Source organism: Pongo abelii, chromosome 3, assembly GCF_028885655.2.
Source record: "Pongo abelii isolate AG06213 chromosome 3, NHGRI_mPonAbe1-v2.0_pri, whole genome shotgun sequence".
NCBI classification, from domain to species: Eukaryota; Metazoa; Chordata; class Mammalia; order Primates; family Hominidae; genus Pongo; species Pongo abelii.
Window position 1 is genome coordinate 135,665,996 of NC_071988.2, and position 24,545 is coordinate 135,690,540.

Consider the following 24,545-nt stretch of genomic DNA (forward strand, 5'->3'; position numbering starts at 1 on the left):
AGTAAAAAATCAATTTAAGGTCTCCTTCTCATCTGATGGCCAAAGTTTAGTAAGATTTGTTTTTACTTAATGTTTATTTATTCAGGAGTTCTTACTGATTTCATACTAATAGTTAATTTCAGACTTTTGTCTTTTAAGATTGATGTATAGATGAACTTCTCAAATTCATGTCAAGTCCAGTATCTTTCAAAACCATTATATTTCTTTAGAAAACAAAGAAATTGAGAAATTCTGATTTAAAATTATGACAACAGCCTTATCTATTGACAAAATTCTCAATTATTGAAAAGCAAAGAGTAGTTAGAACAAAATGAAGATTGACTTTGAGGTAATGCTCAGTATATATCTATGAATGAATTTATTAAACCTGTAGTTGCTGTAATTGGGAGAAACAATAGCTCTTGAAAACACAGCTGAGGTTTATGAATGACTCTTGCCTGGTGCAACAACTTAACAAGCTCTCTGGGGAGGGTTTATCACAAGTATCTGTATCATATAAATTGCTTCCAGCTGGATTAGCAATAGTTGGTCTGTTCCTGAAGTTTCCAGATGAAGTTAAAACAAAGGGCAATACTTTTCACAGTTCCACAAAGCCACACCCTGAAAAAGAGAAATCATTTTTAAAAGTTTTATTTTATGGAAGAACTGTGTCTTCAAGATACATTCCTGGAGCTTCATTTTGAAAATACCTGTTACCTTATGTATTATTCAAAAGCAAACATTCGTGAAACTCTTTTCAAATTACTTTGACCTTTTACTTTTCCACTGGCTATTTGGCCAGATAATTGATGTGACAGAGGCTTAGATTTTAACTGTTGTGTGGTGATAAAAACGCAAGGGTTGACTTATCTTTGTGGTGGGATATTACTTATGACCACAGAATTTTAGATTGTCACCTGAGATCTTGGTTCCCTCAATTACTAATTTTGCATTTTTTTTCTAAAGTAATTAACTGATTAAAATGCATAGGATGTCTTTCCCAACCCACCTATTTAAAAACCCTATCATTCATGGAAAGAAACAAATCTTAATTTAAGTTCCTCAAGTTGCATTCTTCAGGTTTGAATATATAAAAGAGGAATGCAGAATTCTTTTTTGGCCAACACTATTGTTAACTGATTTCCTATTCTTCTTTTCCAGAAAACTCTAGTGGACGTATATGATTCATTTCAATAGGCTAAAAAACATTACTGTCATAAAAGTTCACTTTTGTTCATTTTTTATCATTTTGGAAAAGCTAAAATATTGTACATCATTGTTATTTGTGAACATACTTTCCTATTCCAATGTTCAACATGCTTTAATATTCAAGCAGACACTTCTTGGGTCATCTGGTGTCCCTCTTCCTGCCACCTATAGTCTTGGAAGAGTTTGATGTATAAGCTAATGTCAATATCATGGTTTCTCATATTCTTTATTCCTAAAAACCTGGGCTTTTTGAAGTATAGCTGATTCAATGTTTTAAGATCAGATAAATAAGAATGGGCTTTAAATATCTTGATGTTATCAAAAACAAGAATACTTTTAGCAATATCAGAGGTGACATGGAAAAGGGCAAGGCTGGGGAGGAGGCCCTGGGCTGTGAGAAGGCTTCTCAGGGCCCAGTGTATGAGGTAACATCAGAAAAGAAAATAAAAATGATTAAATTAAATTCAAAGAAGTTGTCTGTTAAAGCAGACATGATTCCATTATAAAACTGTATCAGGCGGGGCACCAGGGCTCACACCTGTTATCCCAGCATTTTGGGAGGCTGAGGCGGGAGGATCACCTGAGGTCAGGAGTTTGAGACTAGCCTGGTCAACATGGTAAAACCGTGTCTCTACTAAAAATCCAAAAAATTAGCTGGGCATGGTGGTGGGTGCCTGCAATCCCAGCTACCTGGGAGGCTGAGGCAGGAGAATTACTTGAACCTGGGAGGCAGAGGTTGCAGTGGCTGAGATTGCGTCATTGCACTCCAGCCTGGGCAACAAAAGTGAAACTCCATAAAAAAAAAACACTCCAAAAACAGAAACTGTATTAGTTCATTCTTACACTCCTATGAAGAAATACCCTAAACAGGATAATTTATAAAGGAAAGAGGTTTAATTGATTCACAGTTCTGCAGGGCTGGGGAAGCCTCAGGAAACTTACAATCATCGCAGAAGGGGAAGCAAACATGTCCTTCTTCACATGGCAGCAGCAAGGAGAAGTGCAGAGCAAAGTTGGGGGGAAAGCCTTTTATAAAGCCATCTGATCTCATGAGAATTCACTCACTATCATGAGAACAGCATGGACGTAACTGCCACCATGATTCAATTACCCCCACCCGATCCCTTCCATGACACATGGGGATTATAAGAACTACAATTCAAGATGAGATTTGGGTGGAGACACAGCCAAACCATATAAAAAATGGAAAAAGCTCAAATTAAAAAAGTGGTTGGGGCTTCCAAGATGGCTGAATAGGAACAGCTCCGGTCTGCAGCTCCCAGCGAGATCAAGGTAGAAGATGGGTGATTTCTGCATTTCCAACTGGAAACAGTGGGAGCTCATTTTTTTCTGGTTGCTTGTGTAAGGCGGCTTTTGACTCAAGGTCTCACAGCAGTCTATGCTCTGGATGCTTCTCTAGTTTATTAGCATGTGGAGACTGGATATCTTCCAGGCATACAATGATTCTACTTCTATTAGGTTTCTTTCAGTATGAGGAAACACATTGTCTTCAGATGACACCACATTCCACTGAAAGCTGCAGTTTCGCTAGAAAGTTCTTTCTTATTCTGAGCTGAAATTTGACTCCCAGTAACTTTGATTAGTCACCTATAGCAGTTTTAAAAACATTTTAATCTACTCATAAGCTTTAATGACTTTAAGCTAATGCCTCTTATACAGTAATGTGTTTAACATGATGTTTAAATATGTCTGTTAGCAATTGTACTTTCATTAACTATGATAAGTAAGAATAATATATTTCTATTATTAGCAATAATATTCTACCATAATTTGCACTTAGGTACTTTTCATTTTATATTTTTATAAACACATAGGTACAGCAACTTCCCTGGCTATGAGTCTCTCCAGGCTGGAGAATAAGTGTGAGGTATTGAGAGGAGAGGTAAGGTTGAACTCATCATTTGATTGATTTCAGGCTCTTTATTCTTTGTTGCTCTGTTAACCACCTACAGCCAAAGGATGAGGTTAGTCTCAGGTGGGACTCAGATGGGATGCATCAAGCTCGAGGGGATCAGTGACATCTATTTTTAAACACTATGATTTGTGAAAAATCAATTTTGCCTTTTGCTGCCTTGTTTTGATTTAGTCCAACTCTCTCTTTTTGTAGAAAACTAAGCCTCTGTACAAATGGCTGGTCTAAGAGCACCACAGCTTTCCTGCAAAGTTGTCATTTTTCTCATCTTAAAAAAACCCCGAAAAACCTGGTCTGACTAATAAAACATTGGTGTTTTGTTGTTGTTTTTTTCCTCTGTAGAGGATACCAGCAACATGAAGCCTCTAGCTTCCTATTTTGGTTTCTCTTATATATCAAGATTGCCTGTTTGATCTGGAGAAAGGGAGCAAAATAAATGAAATGAAGTTATTGATGTTTTTATGTAATTGGCATTTTCTCTCTTTTCACACACAATTATATGGAGTTCATTCTGTAATGCTGGCTTAATCCCTGCTACTAGAGAATTTCAAAGACAACTCATGCTGTGAATGTGAGGTGAGAGCTAGGTGAATGACTAAAATAGGACAAATTTTACCCTATTGCTATTATTTATAAGAGCTATAGTAGAATCGTATCTTGAAGGATACTTCAAAGTTCTCTAAAGAAAAAATAAATAATAATAGGAACACTACTAACAGTACATTCTCTAGGATAAAGGCACGTTAGATCATTTGAGAATAGTTAATTGAAATGACAGACTTTAGAAGTCAGGTTTCAGAAATGTATAGACAATACTTTTTAGTGTAAGAGAAAAGACAGCAACTCCCAGGTAAATTTTCAAGGATTTATTTGGCAGTATTTCATGAGCATGTACAGCATCCAAATAAGCTAATAAAATGCTTCAACTCAGTAAACAGCTGCTTACAAAGGGATTTTAAAGATAAATGTCAAAAGAGAAAGATGCTTTAAAGGTTAAATAAATCATGGAGTAAATTAGCATTAATAACAAGTTATAAGGAAATTAGAACATTTTTCACAGTATTGTTTCATAATGAATTGTTCACAACAAATAAATCTTGATGAAAAGCAAGATTTATTTCTGAATTGTAAAGAAAACAAAATAATTTATAGTAGAAATAATGGTCAGAAGGTGGTTAGAGGGAAAAGGAGAAATATAGTATATTAATAGCCTGAAGTTTATTAAAATTTTTACTTTGTTTTTAGTAAGACTGAGTAGGCAAAATTTACAAGTGAAGTCAGATAACAAATAGCTATTATTTCTTCAAATTCAGTTATCTTAAGACAATTAAAAATAATTCAAAATATATGCTACAAAAATTCTCCCATAACACAGTGTTAATTAGGTAATATGACAAACGCATCAACACCATATTAGTATAATATGATTTAATAAACTACTTTTTGCTTGAAAGGATTAGTGTAGTTTAATAGAAAACAGTGCTACATCTTTGTTCACAAGTATTTAAATTTTATATTAATTTTACTTACAAAAATGATCATGTATATAAAATAGGAAAAATGCAGGCAATCAGGAAATGATATTCACTAATATAACTCATAATTCACAAAGCACAGCCTTGTATATTATTTTATTGTGCAGGGTAGTCACATGAATTCACTTTAAACAAATTGGCATCCTGTCAGTATATGCCTTTTTCCACTAGGAAACATAACAAGACAAATGTTTGAGCTGCAAACACATTTTCTTATTTAATAGCCACTAACAGCAATAATTAGTTGGAAACTCTAATCCAATCAAGTGTGATTATAATTAAATATATACACACAAAGATAATTAAGAATTTTTCTGGTAATAGTAAATAAAGTTATCTATTGTTGAAATATGATCACTATTTTTGACTATTAGTAAAAGTATTAATTTCTGGTCAACAGTCATTTTCACTCTTAGATTAGGCTGGAATGTAAGTGGCTATGTGGAAATATGCATCCTAGTATAAAAGTTTGCCCAAAGATTGTTTAACGATAGATACAGAGACTCTAATTTATTAATTTCAACATATGAGTTTGGTTTTTAAAAATATTAAAGAGATTATAATTACTGAAAGAGGGAGAAGGGAAAATAAAGATGACAAAGAGAAAAGAGCCAGAGAAGCAGGGAGAGATGAATAGGCAGAGGAAATAGTGATGGGGTGGAGTGGAGCAATGCAGAGAAATACAAGGATAGTCACTGCAAAGATAAGAACAATAGAGAAGAATTCAAGGGGAATCATGTTACCTCCGTAGAAGACCCTATAATCAGAAAGCAATAAATATGGGACCCACTATTTTTTAATTTATTTGATAGGAATTGAGGTTAGACTGTAATATTGGACATGACTCAATTTTGAATTCAGTGCATATGCAGATTTTATTGCACTTAACATTCAATATGATTATTGACATCACCTTTGTTTCATAATTTAATTTAAAAAAACTGGATTTGAACTATTAAAAATTATAAAATTAATTACATTCAGCTTCAACCTGTTGAAACAAACCTGCTAGCATGTCCCCTGGTGGTAGTCTTCTATAACATGTATTGGGGCTGGATATTTAGGTCCCAGGAATTTCTGCATGTTGGTTAATATGATTAAAAAAAAAAAAGAAAAAGAAACATAGCGTGGGTAAATTAGGCTTTTTTGTTCTGTGTTTCATGTTAATTGAATGCTACAGTGTGCAAGACACTCTGCTAGGCATGTATTAATTTTATTCCTGGATTTGGGCAAATATCTGGGGGTGGAATTGCTATGTCACATATATATATATATAGACTCCGGTAGTCGTGAGAAGTATAACAAACACAGGGAAGTACATAAACTCCAGCTATATAGCTTAATGAATTTTAGAAAACTGAACATATACCCACAAACAGCACAGAGATAAAAATATTAGCAGAACCCCAGAAGCCCCACTTGTGCCCCTTCTAGTAACCCCTCAACACATCCCCCTCAATAGAATAACACTCCATTATATGAGAATATCACAATTTATTTACTCATTCTCTTGCTGATGAATAATTGAGGGTGCTTTTCAGTGTTAGGATACTATAAATAGTGCTTCTATGAATTATACCTTTACATGACTTTTGGTGAATATCTATACAAGCATTTCTCCAGGGTACATTCCTAGGAATGAAATTTCTGGGTTATAGGGATATAAATGTTAAACTTTCATGGATACAGCCAAAACGTTTTCTGGTGTGGTTATATTAGTTTACACTCTCACCAACACTCCCACTCAGTTGTTCCACATACTTACCAACACTTGGTATTATCTTTTTCACTTTAGCCTTTCTGATATAAATGTAGTGGCATAGCATTACGATTTTAATTTACATTTCTCTAATGCCTAATGATTTTGAGCACATTTTCATATATTTATTGTACATTTGTGTATCACCTTTTGTGAGGAACCTTTCCATTATTTTCTCTTATTGATTTGTAGGAGTTCATTATATATTCTGGGGACTTTTTGTTATATTTACTGTGAATAATTATTCTAGCCAGTGGCTTGGATTTAGCAGCTTTTTTGAGGAATAATTTACATGTCATACAGTTGCCCATTGTAACTATACAGTTCAGTGATTTTTTAGTACATTCTGCAGTTATGCAATCATCCCTATGATTCAGTTTTAAGGTACCTCCTTTACCCTGAAGTTTCCCTCATTCCTGTTTTCTGTCAGTCCATGCTCCAACTTCCATCTGCAACCACCGATCTATGTCAGAAAGTGAATATTCTCATGTTTCTGCATAGTTAAGACTTTCTGACAAATGTTACTGGCACCTGGGTTAAAGGACAAGCTTGGACGTTAAAGGGTGTTAGGGAATTATCTGTTCTTAAAGAGTAATAAAACTTAACTTCTGTCAGAGCCAACAGCTTGCATTTTGGGGTACTTTCCCCTCTCTTTTCTTCAGAACATTCATTTACAGTCCAAAGGATTGTAAAAGACCAGGGAGCAAATGTTTCTCTCTCAGGAAGGGAGGAGAGGGAGGGCATTTTATATATATATATATTTCCAGATTCACAATTTTAGGCTTCCTCTCCTATGATGCCACCCCTGTACATGTAGTCCTAAACACGTGGCTCTCCTTGCATCACCTGTGCGACACTGCTGCAGTTATTGCTGTAATGAACAATGATGACTCTGAGTTCCAGAAACTGCATGCTTGCATTCAGGATAACAAGGAATAAATACAGATCATAAAAACTTACCAAGTTTACTGACAAGAATGAGATCCTGTTTGAAACGTAGTTTTCTGAAAGAGATAGAGGATGGCCACCAGGCTAACAGGATTTGAAAGAAGACAGCAAGAGCCAACAGCAGACAGATTGAAAGGATTGGAAGACAATTGTTGGTCGAAGGCTGGGGGTAGGTTGGAGCAAGCAGCCCAAATCGTTTTAGGTTTTAGAGAAGGCTTTTAGTTTTTGCCCTCTCTTCCTAGCAAGAGAAGAAAGGGTCTAGGAATTCTCAACGTTGGGCTTTGGGTGGGTGGGTAGAGAATGTTAGAAATCTATGTTGTTCACTCTTCTATGTAAGAGGAGAAGAAATACCCAAGGTAGGCTTTGGATAGATCCCAAATAGAAGTTACCTTGTTCACTGCTCTCTCTTCTAGGCAGAAAGAGAAAGGATTAATTAGTTCCCAAAGTTGAAGCTGGCTTTGGACATTGCAGCTGCTAAACTGCTTGGACCTGAAGGGAGCGGTATCTCACTTACTCAGGTGGGAACACTTTGTTGGCTTCCTGATCGCTCACTCCCACTCTGATCTCAGCTCCTTGAAGGTTTTGGGGTGGGGCTCAGGTCTTCTCGTCACCAGAAGGCGGAGATAGCTCTACACACTCATCCCTTTATGCTGGGAGAACTTTGGAAGGGAGGAATTCACTTGTTGATACCTCTGTTGGACATAGGTATAATGTGCCTAGTTCTGTGGCAGAAACGGATGTGGGACTCGGGTATGGAGAAGGGTGCCAAGAAAGTAAAATGCGGAGTTATGGTTGCGTATGAGTTCAGAAAGAAATAGCTCTAGCACAGCCGGGATGCTGAGAAGTGCAGACGCAAGGGGCCAAATAAAAAGGTAAGGGGAAAAACCTCTCCACCCACCCGCCTCACCTAGTCTCCACTGCCACTGAAGCCGCCATTGCTCCCAGCTGGGAGAGAGCAGGATTCCTCAGCAGCTGTGACCTTAATCTCTGAAACACTATGTTAACTGTTAGGACTTGGAGCAAAACTTGGAGAAAGGAAAAAAAAAAGTTTAATAAAACACTGTATTGTTTTGTTGCTACTGTGTCTGACTGTATAGTAGAAATAATTGCAGGACTTTTTATGCTTGTAATTCCCCGCCTCATAGGTGCTAGAGGGGATTATTTAATTAAGAATAGCTAAAGATAGAGAAGTTTTAGTGGGATTTGCCTTTGAGACAGAATAACTCTCTGACTGAGGACTTAACGCTATTTGCCCAAAGGGAGCCTCTGGAAATTCTGGTGATGATGACATAAAAAATATGGTTTCGGATACTAAATTAAATCAAGAGTTTTTTAAAAACCTTGGTTATAAAAAGGTTTTTTTCTCACAGTTGTTTAGGATTTAGAAGGTCAGCTGAAGGTATTCCCTGTTCATAATTCTCAAAGTTGAAGGACTTTAATTCTTAAAGCATTGTTTCTAGAGAGATTAATACGACAGAAGTGATATTAAAAATTATTTTTGGATTTTTATACTGAAAGACAAATTTTACTTTTCTTTGATTATGCAATAAGATGCTGTCTACTTATAATTATTGGCTGAAGAATTTCTACAAAGAGTGGATAGGTAGACATTTCTAATAAGCCTTTGTTATTCTCTTGTTTGTTTTTCAATTATTGGGATTGATTTTATCTAAAATTGCATAAAACAACTGACAAAAAATGTTATAGGATTGCAGTAAATTTGAGCACAAGGCAATTTCAAATCATAGATATGAAATTGAAAGTTAGGTAAATATGTTCAAATCTACCTAATCCCCAAAGGCAACATTCAGGTTCTGTGCTTTAAATAATACCATGTTTAACCAATGAATCAACCAAATTCACAGAGATGCTATGACTAGTAAAATATTTAAGAAAAATATATCTTTAAAAAAGCAGAATTTCTGCTCTGCCAAATTGGAGAGGTTTGTAATAAAATAACACAAGGACGTGAGGTATGTTCCATTTGGCTTTATAATTCTATGAAGACATAGAGGTTTATTTTCTAATTATATTTTTTTCCTTTCACGATTCGGTACAAAAAATTATTGACAATTTAAGCCCTCATCTCTTTTTTCTGGGAACTCATTTAAGCTAATGTATTCTGTAATATTCCAAGTAGTGTTAGAATAATCATGTTCTATCCTGTTATGTAATAAAGATGATAGATAAAATTTGGTCTCAATTTTGTGTAATTTTTGCTTCGCTTTTGCTGTAACACCATGTTGCTATAACTATACATTATTAGAGTTAGTTATTTATAGTGTTAGAAATTTCTGCATTTCATATCATTGCTGTTAAAGGTATTAAGGATGATTAGTTCTATTTTTCAACAATGAAATCCCTGTACCAGAAATAGAAAGTGGAAACTTAGGCAAATGTGGTTGAACATATGGATAAATGTGATTATCTTATGTATTCACTCAGAAACATTGAGTACTAAGTATAAGTAGGACATCATTTTATATACTGGCCATGCATATGTAAACAGAACTTACAGAAATCACTTTTCTTAAGAAGTTTATATTCTAGGGGAATGAAACAGACAATAAGGAAAACTTGTGAGTAAAATCTGAAGCATATTAAATGCTAATGAGAAAGATCAAGCAGGAAAGTGGGGTAGCCGTGGTGGGAGGATGGCGGAGATGAAGTGTTTGATTATTGGGTTCATGGCTGCATCTTCTAGGAGAATGTGCACTACTTGAAGGTAGGGGCACTACCCGAAGGCAAGGACTCTACGTGATGTCAGTTGCCATCACATCCCGACACACACCATTACATGGGGGCACTTAACAAATGCTGAATGAATGGATGGATAAACTTGGTGTAGAGTGAATCCTCCCCTTAGCCTGATCTACTCTTTTTCACACTACTTTATATGGTATATAATGTTATAATTAGTTATGTTTATTATTTATTGTCTGCTTCACTCAGCTAGAAGATAACCTGCCCAAGGGTAAGAATTTTTATTCATTTCATACACCGATATATCCCAAGATCCTAGAACACTGCCTGAGAGAGTAAGATTCAGCAAGTATTTGTTGAATGAATGAATGAATTCTATGAAGTCATTGTATGAGGAAACAATTTAGCTATTAGTTTACCATAGACGAATTGTGCTGCTTTTGGCAAGGAAATTTTTTCCTGCCAACATCACACATTCTACTACTGACAAATTCACAATCTGCATGTTCAAAAATGGTATGAATAAAATGCTTAGGAAGCTGATCCTGATGCGAAATTCATGTGCCTTAGAAAATCAAGAAACACCTGCACGTGAAAATACATAGCATTTTTAGTTATATTAGCTTAAACCTGGAAACAACTCAAGTGTCCATTAACAAGTGAAAAGATAAAAAATGGCATATCTATATAATAAAGTACGGTTCAGTAACATAAAGAAATAATGTGGAGATGTGCGCACTAATATGGTATATTCTCACAGAGGAATGTTGAAAGTACAAAAAAGTATTATTATTCAACTATCAATGACAGTGTTCCTCTGTTCTTGAGAATTTTAAAAGGGGCCTGGTCAAGAAAACAAAAATATCCATTCAATTTTTAGAAAAAAGGAAGAAAGAGTATGTAAAAACAGATGAAACAAGTTCTTTAGTTAGACTTGACACTTGACAGACCTGAGGTAGATGTTTTCACTGGCTGAAAGGTACTACAAATGTTTTTGTTGTTGATGTTTTTATTGGAAAAAAATGTTTTTATATCCCTTCTCAACCCAGAAACATAGCCATATTCAAAAATTATTTTCTGACAAAGCTAATGAGAGTTTCTTTTGAAACCCTAAGAAAGATCAGAGGTTTAAAAGAGGTGCAGTTGACACTTGAAAGAACCACAGGCAGCCTAGAAACGCATCCTGAAGATCACAGTTTAGGAAACTAACACCTGAGAATGAATCCCCCATATTAACATGGCGTCAGTGATTAGGGCACAAAACTCAAGGACACAGTGTTTTCCTTCCTGGCCATCTTGAAATTCCTAGTGATTTGCTGACAGCATTTTTAGAAACATTTTTTTCATGACTTACACATGACTATTAGATTATATTTTAATTTCTTGAGGGCAAGACACTGAGACTTCTCGTAAACCACATCCTGCCTAGAGCCCTGGGCAGGTGGCAGGCACTCTCTAAAACAGTGATCAACATCCATGAAGCCATTTCCAGTAGAACGCTGTGGGCTAAATTCTTTTCACTGAGAAGATTATAATCATTTATAGAGAACTTAGAATTACATCACAATAGGTGATACCTACTGGTATTTCATAATCCTAATTTGCCTCTTTGCTTCTTTTTTTGTCTTTCTAGGAACTTCTAGAAGATTCTATGTTTACACTATGTTTCCAATAACAGTATAGTTCCTCAGAACCCTAGTCCTGTGCATTGTGCCACAGAGAGCAGTTTTGTGGTGAAATTATGAAATACTGTATAACATTTTCCTTCTGTCAGGGTTACAATACAAGCTAAGATTTTAAAAATTCTAAGAAAAATCTGCATTAAAGTGACTCCTTTGACTTTTTTTAACCCACCATCTCCCAAACTTACTTTCTTCAGAACTCTTTTTTAGTGTAAAGATGTCTATTTTAAAAAAATGTATAAGATGCCATCTATTTTAAGACATTTATGTGCCACCAGGAAAGAAAAACATGAACAATATGCCTTTATTTTTAAGACTCATTTAAAAGATACTGTCGACAAAACAAAAACTTTAGGAAATTCAACTTTATAAAATAAAATGGAGCCATATATTCTAGAAATAAAATATTAAAATTAAAATCCTTTAAATCATTTTACCCGATTTAGTAATTTCAGTACTAGATTACAGATTCTTTTATACATTTTCAGAAACTGTGAGCTGCGATATAAATGGATTATATCACAGTCCTTTGAGCTGTGATATAAATGGATTATATCGCAGTCCTTTGAGCTGTGATGTAAATGTATTTAATGGTATGCTGTCATACCACCACACACATTTTCTGATCACAGTTATACCTTCAAAGATCACAATTCTAGCTATCTGTGACTTTTCAAGTGTATACTGTGAGCTTTGAGGCCTCTGCATTAGGAGAGGGCACGTCAAAGAAAACACCAGGGTCTACAGGACCCACACCAATCTATGCTCATTGATGACCCATGATAAACTTCATTACTGATAATACTCCTTTAATTCTCCTCATGACATCTGCATGTGGGGTTTCCAAGCAAGATTACTTACTCCAGGCAGGATCCATATCTTCCATTTCTCTGTATCTCCCCACAGTGTCCACTTTGTATAAGAGTAAGGTTATTACTTTTAATGGGAAAAACCACAACTACTTTTGCACCAACCTAATATAAATGCTATTTATTATTATGGGAACATCTTTCTCCATGTCGTAGCCAAGTGGAAGCATCTATCTGTAAAATCATATTACATTACTGTGGTTGTTAGCAAACCATTCCTTCAATTGCCTATTAGTAAAGATTTTTATATTTTAGGACGAATGATACAATTTTAGCTAGACGTTAGATCAGAAAAGCCACAGTAAATTTTCTAGTGCCATAAAGTAAATCATTTTCATAATTAAGATACATAAATAGTTTATGATAGAAACAATAAAGTTGTCTCAACTCTGCACAAACATTGAATTTCCAAGTAATTTGTAAGGAATATATTCATCTTATTACATTCAAAATCTTGGTTGAACAATGATGATTATAAAGTTTTCTGAATGATGTTTTTTATAGTCTATGAATTCACACAGTATTACATTAATTTATAGTATTACAGTGCTTGGTAATTTGAAGAAATGAAATAAAATTCTTCTAATGGTATGCAGGAAATAAAAATAAAATAAAGTCATTTGCATAACTTTTTATGAAAACAAAATAATATTTTTCTGTAAAAATAAATTAGGTTTTTTATACTGAAATGTTCTTCTATTAAAGTGTTTAGAAAATAGTTACATTCATTGTGGGCAGTGTGCTCAAACATTCTTATCTGCCATTCCCTCATGCATGATAAAATGAGGTGCAAGCTGTTCACATGTGAGAAAAACAGCTTTTCACAGGAAAAGAAACATATATATATATAAAAAATAGAATTAATTTAAAAACCCAAGTGTCATATGACAGACATACAAAAATTCACCAAGAAAATATATTCTTCAAGGCCTTTGAGGTGACACAATCTTCGACTGTAATTTATCAAAGGTAGTTTTAATCATGCTACCCTGTAACTTCCATCAAATTAGCATGCTTGCGGATGATAGTTTATTGTTCTCCTCCTATAATTTAAAGCAGTGTTTGGTCAGTTGACTGAAGCACAGCAGTCAAACTCAGGACTCACCACGTTTTCTAAAGGGGCAAGAGAAATAAACATCTCCACTCTCTCTAAGTGTGGCTTGCAAGAGTAGCACCTTGGCACTGAGCAGGACAGTTTTCGGTGTGGCGGCCAGGTGGCAGAAGTCTCTGGAGTGGCACAGCATGAAAACAAGCCTGACGCTTAGGCCAGCGATATTATCGAGCCAAATTTGCTGGTTTACCTAGGAAACAGATGAAAGATAAGAACTGATTAAAGTTTAACCAAACAGGAAATATTTGTGCTTATCCACAAGTAACACCTGAATGGCAAGTTGAACCTGAGACTGCTTTCTGCTGTTTCTTCTTCTTTATTTTGCTTTTCTTTTGCTTTTTCTCAGCCTGATTTTTGCTTGGCTTCTTTTTCTTGGCTTCCTCTTTATACCATGGTCCCCAGACCCCTCCATTGAGCCTAGGGTTACTTCTGGGGTCTTTGGGGGGATACCTGACCGGCACTGCAGTTTTGTTGAACTGTGAGAGCCTCCGTAGGAGCTTCTTCACGATTCCTGGATACCTGTTAGATAGGTCCACCCTCTCATATGGGTCGGCTGTGATGTTGAAAAGCCATACACTTTTGCCAGTTGACAAGGTAATCCGTTCATTGTGCCACCGGTTCGGTCCCAGGTTGCTGAAAGACTGAGGGGGGACCCAGTCGCTGTAGCCAGGATTTCCTGTAAGCAATTTCCAGTGCTGCACTCTAATGGCTGACTGGATTGCAGTGTTCCAGATCCCATAGCCTGCTGCCCAGGAGCCATTTTTTGCCTTGGTGTATATGGGGTCAATGTTATGCAAAATATCTACTCGGGGTGAGCGAAGACCCTCACTTATGGTCTCCCAGATATCATAGCCATCTAGTTGAATGTCCTCATCAATCTGTCCTTCAGCCAGTGAAATCAGAGTGGGGTACCAGTCAGTGATGTGCACAAGTTCCTTACACACTGTTCCCTTGTTTTTCAGAAGTGGGCTATGCACAAAGCCTACAGCCCGGATCCCTCCTTCCCAATATGTTCCTTTGCTACCTCTGAGAGGCCAGTTACTCCCTCCTGCCGTAGGCTGGCCACCATTATCTGAAGAGTAAATGATAATGCTGTTGTTATAGAAACCATAAGTCTTTAGAGCCAATGTCACGTTGTTGATTGCTTCATCTAAGCAGGAAAGCATGGCAGCATATCTCCTCCTATTTATGTTGATAATGGATCGGTAGTGTTCAAAATACCTGCCAGGAGCTTGCAGTGGTGAATGAACAGCTTGATAGGCAATATATAAAAATATAGGCTTTGTGGGGTTATGGGAAGCTAAGATTTGCTGTACTCTCTGAGTGTACATCTGTGTGGAGTATATGCCATTGTCATAGTCCCAGGCAGCATTGTCATTTTCATACAAGTCATAGCCACACATCCCAGGACTGTCACATTTGTAGTGTGTATAGTAATCCCCACTTCCCAAAAGGGAACCAAAAAAGGTATCAAATCCTCTTCTGGTGGGCATGCATTCTTTTCTGTAAAAACCCAAGTGCCATTTTCCGACCATATGCGTTGAATATCCAACCTCCTTCAGTTTCTGAGGTAGGGTGGCATTGTCCAGAGGTAAACAGTTGGGTTGGGTAGGTCTTATGATAGAATGTTGAAGTCCGGTGTGTATCTGATACCTTAAGAAAAGAGAAAAAATTTGTTATCAGGGCAGGATAAAAGAGATATTCTACATAAAACAATGATCCCTAAATTAAAAAATGTTTCTATGGGCATCATTGTTAAATTATAATTGACCCCAATGATAAATGACCAATTCAGCGTTTCTGCTGTTTACTCACAAGTCTTACTCTAATTAACTTCCTATTTAACATTTGAAATACATTTCAATCTAAACCAGTACTTTTGAAACTAAAATTTTGCCACTTATCTCAAAAGTCTTTTGGAGACGGAGTCACGGTCGTCACCCAGGAGTGCAGTGGCGTGATCTCGGCTCACTGCAACTTTCACCTCCCAGGTTCAAGTGATTCTCCTGCCTCAGCCTCTCCAGTAGCTGGGATTACAGGCATGCACCAATATGCCCAGATTTTTTTTTGGTATTTTTAGTAGAGACAAGGTTTCACCATGTTGGCCAGGCTAGTCTTGAACTCCTGACCTCAAGTGATCTACCTGCCTCGGCCTCCCAAAGTGCTGCGATTACAGGCGCGAAGCCACTGTGCCCAGCCTCAGAGTCTTTTAAAGTTCTTATAGTGGAATTAATTTGAATAAACTTTAATCTCTTAATTACATGACTGAAAACTGACAAGGTAAGAGAAAAGATATACAGAATCAGAGTGTTATTATTATTATTGCTTTTAACCTAGGGGCCTTCTAAATCATTAGCTCCTAAATAGTTTCCTGAGGTCATTTATTTCAAGCTAACTCTGAAGTACTAAAAATACAAGGAAAAATTATAGAAAAATCTCCTGTTTGATTGTAAAACAATAGTTCACTCTTTTTTTTGAGACAGAGTCTCGCTCTGTCGCCCAGGCTGGAGCGCAGTGGCGTGATCTAGGCTCACTGTAAGCTCCGCCTCCCGGGTTCACGCCATTCTCCTGTCTCAGCCTCCCAAGTAGCTGGGACTACAGGCGCCTGCCACCACGCCCAGATAATTTTTTTGTATTTTTTTTAAATTAGAGACGGGGTTTCACTGTATCAGCCAGGATGGTCTCGATCTCCTAACCTCGTGATCCGCCCGCCTCGGCCTCCCAAACTGCTGGGATTGCAGGCGTGAGCCACCGTGCCCGACCCTTAATCTCTAAACTGTTAGATCTCTGAAACGAGAAAGAGGTTTCTGACTACACAATACATTATTGTTTAAAAATCATTTTAGAATAAATGTTTTAGCTAGTGCTACAAATTATATTTTTCCAAAAATAACAGGTAATAAGTCCTTATGTATGTTTCTCACAGTGTCTCTTTTTAAAAAACTATAATCACTTATAAAATAGTCTAAGAAAGCATAACACTTTCTAATATGTTAAAAATTAAGTGAATGTTAATTTCTTGCATTTTTCTCTTTCCAATGGTATTTGCCAAGGGCGTTTTCCAAGAAGGGGTTATTATTACACAAGTGTATGAATTTTCACTTGGGCCACGATATACTAGTTAGTTTCTGACATTTAAAAACTGATTCTATAGTTATAAGTTGAAAAACACTTTTAAAATAGAAAATATAAAAATGAAAATTAAATTAAGGTTGCAGAAAATTGTCAGGGTAAATATGTAGATATTCTTGGAATCAAATTACAAAAAAAATATTGAGGTCAAAAGCAACTTTTTTCACAGTGATTTAACCTGAAAGGCCAACATGTTATACATGCCTTGGATGAATAGTTCAATTTATTTTTAATGTTTTAATGATAGCATGATGAAACTATGAGCTTGAAGTGTTAATTGCAACACACACTGATGTTTCTGTGGGCACTGGAGTGATATCTAATCACTATTGCAAAGCAGCATTCACATGGACCCTGTTTACTCCACTGATCATTTAGCTGTCAGTTTTGCAATAGTCATGATTGTGGTAATTTAAAATGTAAGAAATTCCCAAAGAAATAATCGTTTCATAAACATCATAAGAACCAAGTTTAGAAGGCATTGTTACTGTTCTTGATAATTTTTTTTTTTTTTTTTTTTTTTAGACAGAGTCTGGCTCTATCACCCAGGCTGGAGTGCAGTGGCACGCTCTTGGCCCACTGCAACCTCTGCCTCCCGGGTTCAAATGATTCTCCTGCCTCAGCCACCCGAGTAGCTGGAATTACAGGTGCATACCACCACGCCTGGCTAATTTTTGTATTTTTAGGGTTTCACTAAAATATCATACGGTTTCACTATGTTGGCCAGGCTGGTTTCGAACTTCTGACCTCAGATGATCCACCTGCCCTGGCCTCCCAAAGTACTGCCACTGCACCTGGCCTGTTCTTGATAATTTTTGGTCCAGTCCAGGATCCAAAACATTCAATTGTGAAAAAACTAATTTTTTAACAAGTGAATGTTTTAGACACAAGTGAATGTTTTCTAAAATTAGAAAAAAAACTAATTTTTCACACAACTACATGACAAATTAGTAAATACCCATTAATGGAAACTTGGAGGAAATTAAAAAGGGAGACATCTATATGGGTAAAAATTTTGGGAATCATTCATGGGGATGAGTTATTAACAAAATAATTATGTTATGCAGAAAATGGATTTGACTGGAATGTCTATTTAATTCATCAAATGGTAAACCAATTAAGCATTTCTAATTAAATTGGTCATTTTCTCACCTATTGGCAAAGGCAACAGGAAAAGAGGCTTATGAAAAACATAAAATAAAGGAAACGTTTGCAGAAAAAAAAAGAAAGCAAGAAGAGGTTTGCTGCTTTCAGAAAATGGTGTAGCGTTTGCAGATAAATAGGAGTTCAGAGCTGTTAATCAGCTATGAGGTTTCTGTCTTCTCTAGAAAGTAGAATGGTTTTTAAATTGGAAAATTTAAAACCAGCAACATAAAAGTCTGACAGCAGCTTATAACAGGGAAGAGGTTTTCAGAGCAGCTCCTGCTTAAATGAGTTCCAGCCTCCATGGTGGAATAGGAGGAAGTTTCAGGTAATTTGGGGTGTGGGTTAAGGGTGTAGGTTTTGGAATCAAACAGACCTGGGTTTGAATTTGCTCCACTGCTTATTATCTGTGTGGTTTTGTGAAGTACTTAATCCCTCTGATCCTCAGTTTCCTCGTCTGTAAAATAGGGATAATAATACATATTGGGTTGCTGCAAGCATCGGAAGGGAGCAGAGTCTAGTAAGGAAGGTACATTTATTCAGTGATAGCTTTAACAATTATCCCAGAATGCTGAATCGGGTGTCACTAACATTTGCATAACGCTTTTTAATTTATAGATTTTTTATATGCATTGTTGCATTTAAGTTTCACTACAACAGTGAGAAGTCAGATTTTTTAAGTTCATTTTATAGATGAGAGAATAGAGATGTAGAGAATTTGTGGTTTTCTCCCCAGCACCCTCAACCTGCCCCACCAGGCTGTGAAACTGATTCTTGATTAGCAGTGGCAAAGTCCGATGCGCTCTCTGTTCTTTTTAAGAGTTAATATCAGTACTTTTTGAAAAATCAAGGAGTAGAGGAAAGATGCCAGAAGTCTTGAGAAGCAAATCTGTTCTAACTTTCCAATTAAAGAAAGGAAGGATTTTTAAACCGGATAGTGAGACTTATGTTGATCCCAGAAAAATTTGAGAATGATTTTTTTAAAGTACATGATTTGTGAGCATTTCAAAAATAACAAATGGGACAAAGTCAAAAAAGAAAAGTCCTGCCAAGTTAGCTTTATTGTCTTTTTTAAAAAAGGATCAGCATTAGGTAAATAGCTTAGGAATGATTTAGCATTTGAAAGGGCTGCCCATTATTCTTTTTAAATAAAATAATGAAAAATCAACTGTATGTTAGCACTTTAGTTGGGGGTAGGAATGATAATCTTACACTTTAATGAAAGTGAATATAATATGAAAATTTTTTTTACTGATATGCTTTTCTCTGGCCTCCACAACTCTGTGGGGCAGGTAGGAGTGTTTCATTTAATTGAAAAAAAGAAAAGAAAAGAAAGAAAAACAACTCAGAAAATAAGTCCTCATAGCACTATTCAAAATAGCAAGACCTGGAATCAACCTGAATCCCCATAAATAGGAGATTGGATAAAGAAAATGTGGTACGTATAACCCACAGAATACTATGCAGCCATAAAAAGGAACAAAATCATGTCCTTTGCAGTAACATGGATGCAGCTGGAGGCCATTATCCTAAGTGAATTAACACAGGAACAGAAAACCAAATACCACATGTTCTCACTTATAAGTGAGTGCTAAACTTTGATTGCACATGAACACAAAGAAGGGAACAAAAGACACCAGGACCCACTTGAGGATGGAGGGTGGGAGAAAGGTGAGGCTTGAAAAACTACCCATAGGGTACTATGCTCACTACCTGGGTGACGAAATAATCTGTACACCAAACCTCCGTGACATGCAATTTATCCATGTAACAAAACTGCACATAAACCCCTAGAACCTAAAATAAAAACTGGAAGGAATTAAAGAGACTAAGGAGACATGACAATTAAATGCAATATGTGGTTTTGAATTGGAATAGTTTCAATAAATAACATATTTAGAGAACTGGCAAAACTTAAATGGGATCTCAGGATTAAAATGGAATAACAATGCTTCCTGATTTTGATGGTTTTGTGGCTAACATAGGAGAATACTATTGTTTGTAGGAAATACCAAAGTATTGAGGGTGATGGGACATCACGTTGGCTCTTAACTCTTAATTCAGGAAAAATGCTATTTGTGCTGCACTTGCAATTTTTCTATAAGATTGTCTCAAAATTTAAAACAAGATGTAAGAAAATCTAACTGGGATAAATAAAAGATATTTAAAAATCAACTTTTTACATGTTAGCTATATAAGACTACATAAATGGATCTGAGAAGTTGAATATATCAGACAACAAATTTAATAAAAAGCAAAAGAGACAAATGAGAGCTATAGTTGTAATTAATCTTTATATAAAGGCAGTGTGCAAATTCTGACGAGTAATAATCCCATTATGTTAATTAGAACACATCTGAAAAATAGTATTCAATATTTAAGCATGTGCCCCTAATATATGCACATTTACTTATTTATAAATTACACTCATGCATATTGTATTAATTTAGGAACATTATAAAACTTACACAGAATAGAAATTAAAAGGGATGAGATAAAAATAAATGTAAGTAGAATTTCTTATATTTCTTTTTCTTTTTACATCCTAATGAATCATCTTGCATTACCCTTTGGTGTATGTATTCCAATTTGGAGACCACTGGTATAGAAAGTGGATTTTAGAAAGATGAGAATTGAAACACAGATTGTTTAGAAAAGAATTTTTCTAAACAATTCTTCTAATTGTTTAGAAGAGATTGTTTAGAGATTGTTTAGATTTGTCTAGGTCAGAGATGATGGTGGCTTGGACTACCATCTAGTGGCAGTAAAAATGGAAAGAGGTAGATGGATGAAATGTATATTTGGATTTAGAACTGATAGGACTAAATCAGTGAGAGAAGGATAGAAGGAGTGGAAAAGAAAAGAATTAGGAATGATTTCCAGATTTGTTGCTTTTATAACCTGGAGAGTGGTGGATAGTTCAACTCCTCTCTGTTTTATTTCAAAGCATAGAATTAGGACTAATGGTCAATATTATAAAGAGGCTGATTTCAACTCAATGTGAAAAATAACATTCTAAAAAAGAAAATAAACAAACAAAAAAAATAGTAAACAGGCTAGATAAGCATTTGCCAAGGATTTTGTAAAAGGGATTCCTGAATTGGAAACGAAGTGCTAGATGACCTCTAATATGGTTTGGCTGTATCCCCACCCAAATCGCATCTGAACTGTAGTTCCCATAATCCCCACATGTTGTGAGAGGGACCTGGTGAGAGGTAATTGAATCATGGGGGCAGTTTTCCTCATGCTATTCTCGTGATAGTAAGTTCTCATGAGATCCCATGATTTCATAAGGAGCTTTCCCCTTCGGTTGGCTCTCATTTCTCTCTCCTATCGCCATGTGAAGAAGGATGTGTTTGCTTTCCCTTCTGCCATGTTTGTAAGTTTCCTCAGGCCTCCCCAGCCTTGTGAAACTGTGAGTCAATTAAACCTCTTTTCTTTATAAATTACCCAGCCTCAGGTATATCCTTATAGCAGCATGAGAACAGAGTACTACACCTCTAAGCTTCTTTCTAACTATAAGAATCCATGAGTCAAAGACTATTGCTCAATGTGTCAGTAAAGCGTCTCCATTTAACATCAGAACAGCTTCACAATACCAAGTTTATAATATAATTTACAGATATTTCATAGGGAAGATTCCACAAACATCAATTATATATTTAACATTTATTTGTTTAATATGAAATTAGTTTAAAAATAGATTTTTCATATAATATATTCCAAATGCTTGTATTACCTTGGCTAAAAAGTAAAATAATTGTGAAATTTAGTAAGTTTTTTTGTCACAGTCTGGCTACCACGTGAAGAAAATTCCATATGAATAATAGTAAACCTAGAGTTGTTGCCAAATCTGTTAAAAGCAACCACCATCATTCTCACTTTACTGCCAACTTAAAAGAAAAATGCTAAGTAGACCTTTCAGCTTGGCATTAGAATATGTGAAGGTTTATAATTTTTTGTATTAATTTATATTACTGGGTGCTGGATACTATAGTCTATGAATTCTCCTTTGTCTGAGAATATTGTCTAAGATGTTATTGTTTTAACCTAATTACATATTTAATGTACTCTCGTAAGTAGGATAAAATATGAATACTAATAGTTTTATGCAGACTTTAAAGTCCAGAATGATTAGCGAGTAAAAAATAGGCCAATAATGGAGTAGAAATTCATATTTTGAAGGGAAGGAAATAAATGCAAGAGACCGTAGTTTACAAATCAAATATCACTCGGATATTTATGTAGGAAGAATATAACTAATTTTCCATATTCTGAAAGGTGTTTGCTTATGACTGCCTTCCAAAAGACTCTCTTGTCTATAAATAAATTCTATTTACGGGCCTTAATTTTATCTTTCAGTTAATTATATCTTCTGGAAAGGGGTGAAAGCGGGGCAGGCTGTAGCAACAAATATATGCCTAGTTGTTTAATCTCATGAATAAGCGAATTAATTGCTTGTTAAACACTCTTTCTCCTACACTGTGCTAGCTTTGGGGATTACAACAGGTGAATAAGATGGTCTCTGCTCTCAAGGAACTCAGTATAATTGGAGAAACAGACAAGCTGTTAGAGGATTATTATGACAGGACTAAGTGTTACAGTAGAGAACCACAGGATTTTATAAGTGCTCATAGTAGAGTCAGGAAACCTCTCAGAAGGGGCCATGTTTCATTTGAGTTTTAGTGCATTCAGGAGTATCTGGGTGAGTGTGGAATGAAAGCAGGTAGTGCAAGCAGCTGAAACGACTTGGACAAAAGAGCATTCACAAGGGAAGGTGAATCTGAGATGATTTTTGCAACAGGAGGAGCCATCCAGGTGAAGAGTTGAAGGGAAGACAGTGTTTCAGCAAGAGAAGCAGAATGTTTGAATGCAAAAAGTGAGAGAGAATTTGGGTCTCTGTAGATCAACAATTTAGAATATTAGAATATAAGGGCAGAGATTCAGACGTATCTTGATGGGAGACTAGTCTATAGAGGTAAGTAGGTGCTCAATGACAGGGTGCTGTATTAGAGGATAGAGCTGTACTAAGGTTTTCTTACTTAATGTGAAGGTCACACGAAGTCACAGAATACTTTTGAAAAGAGAATGACACAATCGAAGCTTTGCGTTGGAAAAATCAACTCTGGTTGTAGTGTGAAGAATGGATTGGAGTGGAACAAGACCTAGGCAGGGGGATGTGACCTAATCTAAGAGATAAAGGATGATATCCAAGACTGAGATTCGTTACAGTGAGGATGCAGTAAAGGGAAGATTAGATATTATAAAGAGAGACATTTGATAGGGTTACAGACTATATGTGGGAAGTGTGGGAGAAGGAAATGTTAAAGATGAGTCCAAAGTGTCTGGTCTGGGTGGCCAGGTGAAAGGAAATCTTTGCATTGAGTTAAGAAATCCAGAAAAGGGATAGGAATAAATAGGAAGACAATGATTCCTGCCCTGCATTTAGCTAGAGGCACCTGTCAGATATCCACTTGGAGATGTATAGGATAAAGTAAAATAAATATTTGACAAATACATTTTAGCTGCTCCTGACACACACATGCACAAAAGGGTAACTATGTGAGATGATGAGTGTGTTAATTTGCTTCACCATAGTAACTAATTTAGTACTTATGGCCAGCCCATTATATCATACTGTATACCTTAAATATACACAATAAAATGTATTTAAAAGAAAAGAGTGGTGTGCTACCCAAATTAGATCACCATAATGTTTTTCACCTGCATTAAAGTTAAGAGGATATGTATTTCTTAATGACAAATAGTGGAATGCAATGTTACAATACAAATGCAGTTAATTTAATTATGAAATAGAGATTTGAGACTCATTGGCTTTTAGGCGGTAGGCGAATTCATGGGAACTCATGTCATCATCTAAAGACAAAATGGAGAAGGCCATAGATGGAGCCCAGGAGATACCATCATTTAGAAGAAAAGCAAGGAGCAGCCTTAAAAGAGTCTGAGGTAAATCAGCTACCCTGTGAGCTAGAGTAGTGGAGAAGAGTTTTAGAATCAACTGCATCACTTACTATAGAGAAGCCAGGGAAAGTGAGAAGTGCACAGCATCAACTGGATTTGGCAATACATGTAGATCTTATGAGCTATTCTTTAGTAGAATGGTGTGGGAAGAAACCAGATTATAGTGGATTGAGACATGAATGGAAAGTGAAAACGTATAGAGGTAAGCATACACTATTTCAAGATATGTAGATGGAAAAAAAAAGAATATGGTGGGACTATAAGTGCTGATGTAGAAAAGTGTTTATGATGTATTATTAAGTAAAAGACCATCTGGCTATGGAAGAATATCTATTGTATTATTACATTTTTACAATAAAAAAATGTATAGGTTCCATGAGGGCAGGAACTTTGTTCACTAGTATATACATATCACCTGAAACAATACATGGCTCATAACAGCACATCAATTGTTGAATGAATCAATGAGAATGTGTGTGTGTGTGTGTGTGTGTGTGTGTGTGTGTGTGTTCATAAAGAGAGAAAGATAAAGAAAAAATGTATACATATATGACAATCTG

General features: G+C 35.9%; 1 protein-coding gene across 8 annotated transcripts in view; it reads right to left on the reverse strand.

The window, feature by feature from the left end:
* Nucleotides 1–417: 417 nt before the first annotated feature.
* The window catches only part of ARSJ (arylsulfatase family member J), a 92,792-nt gene continuing 68,664 nt past the window's right edge, over nt 418–24,545 (reverse strand). For 3 of the 8 annotated variants that reach the window (XM_054554389.2, XM_063723611.1, XM_063723613.1), the window contains 2 exons: nt 14,015–15,381; nt 12,031–13,918 (listed from right to left, as the gene is read on the reverse strand). In XM_054554389.2, coding sequence (XP_054410364.1) covers nt 13,893–13,918; nt 14,015–15,381 — 1,393 coding nt within the window. In that variant the 3' untranslated portion in view covers nt 12,031–13,892. Of the gene's footprint in view, nt 601–5,512; nt 5,734–12,030; nt 15,382–24,545 lie in introns of those variants that run through there. The other 5 variants (XM_063723609.1, XM_063723610.1, XM_054554388.2 and 2 more) reach the window with 3 other exon arrangements.